Source organism: Ochotona princeps, chromosome 14, assembly GCF_030435755.1.
Source record: "Ochotona princeps isolate mOchPri1 chromosome 14, mOchPri1.hap1, whole genome shotgun sequence".
Classification (NCBI taxonomy): Eukaryota; Metazoa; Chordata; class Mammalia; order Lagomorpha; family Ochotonidae; genus Ochotona; species Ochotona princeps.
This window is the reverse complement of record NC_080845.1, coordinates 56,462,288-56,471,765: the sequence shown is the minus strand read 5'-3', so window position 1 is coordinate 56,471,765 and position 9,478 is coordinate 56,462,288. Positions and strand designations below refer to the sequence as shown.

The 9,478-nt window shown below is 42.5% G+C and overlaps 1 protein-coding gene across 1 annotated transcript; it reads right to left on the bottom strand.

The window, feature by feature from the left end:
- Positions 1 to 1,346: 1,346 nt before the first annotated feature.
- LOC131481836 (endogenous retrovirus group K member 113 Gag polyprotein-like) lies at positions 1,347 to 2,570 on the bottom strand. The gene has a single exon (XM_058672258.1). It carries the CDS (start codon positions 2,568 to 2,570, stop codon positions 1,347 to 1,349), a length of 1,224 nt encoding a protein of 407 aa, XP_058528241.1.
- Between the last annotated feature and the right edge of the window lie 6,908 nt (positions 2,571 to 9,478).

Genomic DNA, 9,478 nt, shown 5'->3' with positions numbered 1-9,478 from the left:
TGGCCTGGGAAAAGCAGTTGAGGATGGCCCAAAGCTTTGGGACCCTGCAGCTGCGTGGGAGACTTGGAAGAGGTTCCAGGTTCCCAGCTGCGGATCGGCGCAGCATCGGCCGTTGCAGCTCACTTGGGGAGTGAATCATCGGACGGAAGATCTTCCTCTCTGTCTCTCCTCCTCTCTGTATATCTGACTTTGTAATAAAATAAATGAATCTTTAAAAAAAAAAGAATGGCCCAAAGCCTTGGGACCCTGCAGCCATGTGGGAGACTGTGTGTCTGACATGCTAATATAAGAACATAAAATGAAAAATGAAAAAAAATTTTAAAAATGGAAGGGAAAGATTTTCAGAGGCAGGGATGCATGGTAATTATAGTCACTGGGTGAACAAGGACTTACTAATTGAATGACAACACAAGGCAGTTGCATGTGACATCCACCTACTTTGATTCTAAAAGGGCAGCACAGTTCAGACCTGTGTCAGGAGACCCACCCATACTACCTTGGTAACGGGGTCCCTCGTCCAGCGAGTGAAGCTCCGACACAGGTGCTTGCTCTTATGAGGATTTATTGAAGGACAAACTAATTACATAACATAACATAACAAGAAATCCAAGTATAATACAGAAGGGCAGTAACTACAGCATATTTACAGGCTTCCTCTTCTACTACTACTACTACTACTCTACCACTACTCCTCTTTGTTCTTCTTCTCTCCTTTGTTCTCTCTCAAACTTAGGTTAAAACCCTATCAACAGCCAATTGCAACAGGGCTGCTTGGCCACGCATCAAACACACCAATCACAGCCTTGATCACGCACACACACACCAATCACAACTCTGATCACGCGCACACCATGCAGACTGCATGAGACCTTGAACCAATCCTCTACAACTTCCTAAAACTTGTTTACTGCCTTTGTGGCATGAGAAGACAATAACAAGCGCCATCTTGGGGCATAGTCCCGCTCTCCACAATTCCCCCTTTTTGTTTTATTAACTAAGGGATCGTGCCTGTCTTAGGTGTTCCAAATTCAGCTTCCCTTACCCGTCATCGGCTAACCACCTGGCTCGTGGCGCCTGTCTTAGGTTGGTAAAGCCTTATTGGATACTTACCCATCATTGACTACCGATCCAGCATGTTAAGCCATACCTTAGGGGAATCATTCTTTTGGAGAGCGAGAACAGCTTGAGCCAGGATCTGCTGTTGCAGGAGGTTCTTACACGATTGATTCTTGGTATACACATACATTCCACAGTTGCAAACACACAAAAACACTAAACCATATCAGTCTGGTCAGCATTCACCACATCCACAGATTCATCTTGCTCTGATTTTCTTATTGTTCGCGTTAAACGTTCTGGCACCATCTATTTGCATTCTCATAGGCAAGTTGCTTTACCAGAGGCATGGCTTGTTCTACATCTGGAAATAATTTCCCTGCCACTTCCATGAGACGGCTCACAAAATCTGCATAAGGCTCATTAGGTCCCTGAGTCACCTTTGCAATGGAATAACACACATCACCCTTACTCTGTATTGCCTTCCAAGCTCCAGTGGCTATGTTAGCAACCTGTAAATATAATGGCTCAGGGTACTGAATCTGCTGTTGTTGGCCAGCATGAGCACCTTCCCCTAATAATGCCTCCTCATTCCATGTGGGGTTCCCAGCCTGAGCATTATGGTGGGCAGTATCTATTGCCAGCTCTCGGCAAGCAGCTCTCCAAAGCAAGTATTGGCCCGGGGAGAGAGTGGCCTTGGCTACATTCCTCCAGTCCTCAGGAGTCAAAACATCAGCAGCCAACTGATCCAAAACAGCCATAGTGTAAGGCGCATGAACCCCATAAGAATCCACAGCAATCTTCAAATCTTTTATTAGCTTAAAATTTAAGGGGTCATGCAAACGAACTGCAGGGTTCTGGGTCCAGTCCTCTCTAACAGGAAAAACTTGCTTGGCTCCAACAATATCATGCCATGACTGAACCTCCCTGGGCTGTGGCCTCACTGCCTCACTGGGCGCAGCCCACCCAGGGAGATTGGAGTGTGGCCAAGGCGGCGCACTGGGTGCCACCAGAGGCTCCCCAGGGGGTGGCACAGGAGTCCGTCGGGCCTTTCTAGGTGGCTTTAAGGCTAGTTTCTCGGTGCCCTTGGCCACAGCATCCAGCTCCTCACCCGAATGTTCTTCCTCACTATCCTGACTACTTTCAGGTTCTGCTCTCTCACCAACACTACTTGGCTGAGAAGCTTCCTCCTGAAGCTCGCGGAGAGCTGCTTCACCTTCTTGTAACAATTCCTTGAATTTATCTGTCTTATCTACTAGACAAGACTTAATCAGAGACCAGAATCCCACAGTACCCGGAGGGAGAGGTTTAAGTTGATCAGCTTTAGATAAATCCCTTCCGAGATGTTCCCACTGTGGCACATTTAGCATACCCTCTTCTAAAAACCAAGGGGCGTGCTGCTGCACTGTTTGTAAAAATGAAAGCACTGTTTTTGCCTTTACTGGCGTGCCATTTTTCTTCAGCAACCTCTGCAAAAGATTCTGCATTTTTACAGAAGACTGCAAGTTCCCCATTCCGTCGCTTATTGCGACCTTGAAAGGACCTTGAAAGGATCGTCACTTCACTGCGAGCTTCGAAAGAATTTTTGTTTTTGCCGCAAATTTCAAAAAAATCGTCACTTTCACCGCGATCATTGGTGTGCACACCCCTGCCGATAGGCAGCTCCCTGAGCTTTTCGCTCAGTTACTTATTTTATTATTATTATTTTTTCCCTTTAGCGGCTTCCTGAGCTATCTGCTCAGTTGCAAACTCCCTGAGCAAAGGCTCAGTTGAAAACTAATTGCAGCTGTAAGCAACTCCCTGAGCGATTTGCTCAGCTAATTAACTTCTTGGTACTCACCGGCTGACTTTTATCATCCGAGCCACGGCACCAGATAACGGGGTCCCTCGTCCAGCGAGTGAAGCTCCGACACAGGTGCTTGCTCTTATGAGGATTTATTGAAGGACAAACTAATTACATAACATAACATAACAAGAAATCCAAGTATAATACAGAAGGGCAGTAACTACAGCATATTTACAGGCTTCCTCTTCTACTACTACTACTACTACTCTACCACTACTCCTCTTTGTTCTTCTTCTCTCCTTTGTTCTCTCTCAAACTTAGGTTAAAACTCTATCAACAGCCAATTGCAACAGGGCTGCTTGGCCACGCATCAAACACACCAATCACAGCCTTGATCATGCACACACACACCAATCACAACTCTGATCACGCGCACACCATGCAGACTGCATGAGACCTTGAACCAATCCTCTACAACTTCCTAAAACTTGTTTACTGCCTTTGTGGCATGAGAAGACAATAACAAGCGCCATCTTGGGGCATAGTCCCGCTCTCCACACCTTGGCTTCAAGCAGTGACACTGAAAACAAGAACTAATATGGGCTGGTGAGAAGGGGAGAAATTCCTAAGGTTCAATACACAGTAGGGAGAAATGGAAAAAAATAGAATATTTTTAAAAACATATTTATTTATTTGTTTTAAACACAGAATTACAAAGAGAGAGCGAGAGAGAGAGGGAGAGAGAGAGAGACCTTCTGTCATTTGGTTTACTCCCCAAATGGCTGCAATGGCCAGAGCTGGGACAGGACAATACCAGAAACCAGGCATTTTAGCAGCATTTGCTGCATAAGAGGAGGGTCCAAGGGAGGTGAGATATTTCCAAGTGCTTTCTCAGGTGCATTGACAAGGAGCTGGATCTTAAGTGGAGCAGGTGGGATCCAAACTGGCACTTCAATGGGGTTCTGGCATCACAGGCAAGAGCTTAACATGACATGCCTCAATACCAGCCTCTGGAATTTTTTTTTAAATGAACTTTTGTGAAGTTTAAGTTCAGACATTCACTAGGAAAGAAAATTTACTCACAGAAAATCTGTTGAGCATAAAGGGGGAATGTAGAAGAATAAATTAGTACATGAGTCAGTAACTTTCACTGGGTTTCTCAAACTGAGGGACGCTTACGTGAGTGGTGTAAAAGATCACTCAGGGTTTTAAAGATATAGTGAAGTAAATAATATTAGATTTCACAATAGAAGGTTCTCTATTTGTGATTATATTTATAAATGGTGTGTTTCTGAAAGAGGAAGACTCAAAACAATGCTATTACTTGGTGAACGTTTTCCTAGCCCTTGCCCACTGCTATGGTCTGGGGATGTGTGACTGTGTTCACCATGGGCTCCTCTGCTTGGTGCTGTGTCCTCAGCGGCTGCATTGGAATTTGTAGAATCTTCAAAAGGAGGGACATGAGTCACTGTGGTCCTGCCACAAACAGCAAACCTGGCCTTTAAACATCTTGAGCTTCTTTTCTGACCCTGTGAGCCACTTCTGGTGCATGGCCAGTTCCTATCAGATAACCAGAGGAACCATCACCAAGCTCACATCCTGCACCACCAGCATCAGGAGCCAAACAAACCCCTTTACATTGCAAACTACCTAGCCTCACACATTTTGATACAGGAAAACAATACTGGTTAAGCCACCAGTCCCTCTTAACTAAAAGAGAAAATAAGAAAAAGAAAAAAAATGAAGGAAGAAAATGAAAGGAAACAATTCCATTCTGCCTATAGGTCATCAATGGTGAATCCAGAACTAGAAGTTGATACCTTGTATTGTTGCTCTGATGTTAATCCTTCCCAGATAGCCATTACGGCTTTTATTATGAACTGGATCTTTTGCTTTCATTTTTTCCAGTGATAAAAGTCTGCTTTAGAAAGACACTTATTGAGCCTGGCACAGTAGCCCAGCAGATGAAGTCCTCCCCTTACATGCACCAGGATCCCATATGTGCGCCAGTTCTAATCCCAGCTGCTCCACTTCCCATCCAGCTCCCTGTTTGTGGCCTGGAAAAACAGTAGAGAACAACCCAAAGTCTTGGGACCCTGCACCCGCGTGAGACCAAGAAGAGACTCTGGGCTTCTTGTTTCAGATCTGCACAGCTCTGGCCTTTGAGACCCCTTGTGGAGTGGATCAATGGATAGAAGACCTTCCTCTCTGTCTCTCCTCTGTATATCTGACTTTCCAATAAAATACATCTTAAAAAAAAGAAATACATTTATTTGTCTAACAAAAAGAGAGTGCACATTTTAAAAATTACTCATGAAACAGTATATGTTATTTATGATTCGGCAAAACCTTGAGCATGCTCTCTATGAGTGACAGATGTTTCTCGTGCACTGTGTTAACATATAAACTATCCAGCTCCCACAGTTCTTTAAATATTTGTTCCTTCAAGCAGGTCAGACCTGTTCCTGGTTTACATTTTCTTAACATGTTAGTTCTAAAGAGATTTTTTTTTTTAAAAAAATGTTTTTTCCCAATGCAAGGACATTTTTACAGTATCCCAATTACTTGAGTCAAACTTAATGAGACTTCACAGTAGAAGAAAGCCTAACATGGGGTATAAGTTCTGAAAAGAGTAAGGTCCCCTCCGGAAGTCAGGAAATGGTTTTGTGACTTGCAAATTCAGATAAGGATCCTCGTTTGGGGAACTCAGGGACCTGTGCTCTCGGGTACAGACGACAGCAAATAAAGGCCATGATGTTTATATGCCAGCCGTCTCTTTAATTGTGTTTTCTTCTTTGGTCATTTCTGTCTTTGTAAAACACAAATAGATGGAGAAACACAAAAGTGAAGGTGACATGGGGCAGGGATTGGTGGCTGGTGCAAATCAAAGCAGAAGAAAACCACCAAAAAGATAGACTCGGCTTGGAGAAAAGATTTTGTGGCTAGTCCATTCCAGGAAACTGCAAAACACACAGTCTTCAGAAATGGACTTGTAGAGTTCAATTACTGGCCTCACACGTTACTGGTCTCAAACCTGTTTCCCCAGCAGAGCAATGGGAAATTAGACTCACCCTGGAATGACTCTGGTTGAAACTGTTCCCCACAATGAGAGGACTGGTTTTCTTTTCTTCCTTTTTCTTTAAGTCAAAATGTAGAAATTTTAACACATAAGAAAAGTTTGGGGCTTTACATAATTTTTTCTTTTTTAATTACATTTCATTTTATGACACCATTTTATAGGCTCTGGGGTTCCCCCAACCCCTTCCCGTACCTTTCCCCCATTGTGGATTACTCCACCTTATTGCAATATTATAGTTCAAATCCAGTTATGATTCTTTCATTGCAAGCATGTACCATGCATAGAGTCCAGCATCTTTTTATCCAGATAAGTTCAACAATTTCTTGGGGAGACCATCTCTGGTTTGAAAGCAGAGCTGGCAGAATATCCTCCTGACCAATTAAAAGCCACAACATAACATCAACAACAGTTCACAACATTATAGAATTAATTAACATGGTATTGAGTGACCAATATGCTAGAAAATGCAAGTTCTTAACCACGTCCTGTGACTACCTAATAGACATTTCTAATTTGGTTTATACATAACCACATCCTGTGACTACCTAATTGACATTTCTATTTTGATTTATACACAACCAACTGCTATACATCTTAAAATGGCTATAGGGTACTATTCAGCTGTCTCGTGCCTATTTTCATTTTTGTATTTAGCAGTTTATAGTGTTGAAGCATAATTTATACTGAACTTGCAGAATTTTAGGATAGTTCAAACTGGCTTATAACTAGAACAAGGCATATGTCAACAGCTGAGGCGCAGCACAGTTTTAGGAGGGGCATGCAGAGAAATCGCCCATATCCCAGTGAGGAATAACTTATTTTCGTATCCTACCTCGTAAGGTATATATGAGTCCATGCTGACCATTTCCTGTCTGGTTCTAAGCTTTCCTTGTTGTTCTCTATCTATTCTAATTTTTTTTTTTTTTTTTTTTGGAGGGGGGCGCTGGAGCAACCCTGATGGTCATTGCAGTAGAGGGTGGGATTCAAAGTTGGAACTAAATAAGGACCAGAGAAATCTCCTCTCCCTAGTTCCGAAGGAAGTTTACTGTTCTTCTGTTTCTGTGGACTGCTCAGGGCTCCTGGCTGTTGTTCTGATGACATTGGATCCTGCGAGGAAGTATTGGGCTTCTTCCATCCCATGTGGGAGATCCAAACAGGAGTGGATGACCTCAGAGTTCTTGGCCTCTGAAGGCACTCCAATTCCCCGTGGTCTTCTTGGCAGTTGGAATGTAGTCCCTGATGCTCGTACTGATAGTCTTTGGTGGGGATCCGGGAGTCTCCAAGGTTGGGATATGAGCCTCCTCCTGTCCACCTGCTCCACTCTGGGGTACCCCCTCTGCTCTGTGCATATGACCTCCTGTTAAGAGGATGTCAGGATTGCTCTTGATTCCCCCTGTATGTCTTTGTAGTTTTACTAATGTCTAATGCTAATTCAAGTCTGTTGTCTGTAAGTTGCCTGTCATGTTCTTGATAGGTTATACTTCACGTCTTCCGCACACATTCTAAGGAAATGGAAGATTTCTCTGCTCTCCCACCCCATTACCGAGTAACATAGGGTCTTAAAAGTGTGTTAGGTTTTACAATTCTTTGATGTAGATCATAAGCAGTCTGACTCACATTGATTGTTGGTTCATTGGTTACATCACCATATCTTATTGCATGAGGTACAGGCTGTTTGAGGTTGAAATAATATTGCAATTTACAGGTACTCTTTTTGGATTCACATCTTAAATTAAGCCAAACATGTGATATCTAACCTTTTGGGATTGGTTCATTTCCCTCAGCATAATGGTTTCCAGTCGGGCCCATTTGGCCACAAAGAACTGCATTTTTTTTTTAATAGCTGAGTAATATTCCATGGAGTAAATGAACTATAGCTTTCTTATCCAGTCTTCTGTTGATGGGCATTTCATTTGCTTCCAAGTTTTTGCAATTATTGATTGTGCTGCTAGGAACATAGTGGTGCATGTTGGTTTCTCATGTAACAGGTGTTTTGGATGTATTCCTAGGAGTGCTGTGCTGGATCATATGGTATGCAGATCCTCAGTTGTTTGAGTGTTCTCCATACTGATTTCCATAGAGGCTGTACCAACCTGCAGTCCCACCAGCAGTGGAGTAGGTTCCCTTTTCCCCACATCCTCACCAGTAAGTGTTGTTGGTGGTTTTTTGTATGTGGGTCATTCTTACTGGCGTTAGGTGGTACTTCATTGATGTCTTCATTTGGATTTCCCTTATTGCCAGGGAACTTGAGCATTTTTCATATGTTTGCTTGCCAGTTGGGTTTGTTCCTTTGTGAAGTGTCTGCCCATTTCCTGTGCCCATTTCTTGAGTGGTTGGTTTGTTTTGGTGTTGTCGTTGTCCTGGAGATCTTTGTATATTCTGGAGATTAGCCCCCTGTCACCTATGTAGTGTGCAAAGATCTTCTCCCATTCTATGGGTTGCTTTTTTTACATTGTTGATTGTTTCCCTTGCTGTACAAAAGCTTCTTAGTTTGATGTAGTCCCATTTGTTTAGTTTGGCCTTGATTGCTTTTGGTGTTCTTTTTAGAAAGTCAGGGCCTACACCTAAATCTTGCAGGGTGTTTCCAACATTTTGTTCTAAAAGTTTGAAGGTTTCTGGGTGTAGGTTTAGGTCTTTTGTCCATTTAGATTTGATTTTAGTGTATGGTGAAAGATGTGGATCTATCTTCTTGTTTCTGCAGGCTATTAACCAGTTATCCCAACAGCATTTATTGAAGAGACCTTCCCATTAGCTTGGATTGTCGTCTTTTTTTGGTCAAAGATTATTTGGCTGTATCTGCGTCAGTTCTGTTCTGTTGTTTCTATTCTGCTCCATTGATCCTCCTCTCTATCTTTGTGCCAGTACCAGGCTGTTTTGATAACCACCGCCCTATAGTATGTCCAGAGGTCCAGAACTGTGATTCCCTGGATAACTTCCTATTATTCAGGATGGTTCTAGCTATTCATGGCTTTTTGTGTTTCCAGATGAACCTTTGTGTCATTGTTTCCAGTTCTATGAAGAATGTTTTGGGTACTTTGATTGGGATTGTGTTGAATGTATACATTGCTTTTGGTAGTATGGACATTTTAATGATATTGATTTTACCTATCCAGGAGCATGGAATGTTTCTCAATCTTTTGAAGTCTTACTCAATTTCTTTTTTAAGTGTTGTTGTAGTTTTCTTCAAAGAGATCTCCTACATTTTTGGTTAGCTTTATTCCTAGATACTTCATACTCTTCTCTGTTATTTTGAATGATACCCTGCTGGTTAGATCTTTTTCTAGCTTGGGGCTGTTGATTTTTGTTCATTTATTTTGTACCCTGCAACTTTACCAAACTCTCATATAAGTTCTAGCAGTCTCTGTATTGAGTCTCTTGGTTCTTCTATGTAGAGGATCATGTCATCTGCGTATAGTGAAAGCTTGATTTTTCATTTCTCATTTGAATTCCTCTGATTTCTTTTTCTTGTCTTATGGCCTCAGCGAGTACCTCTAGGACTATGTTGAATAGCACTGGTGATAGCAGACATCTTTGTCTTGTTCCAGATCTCAGTGGAA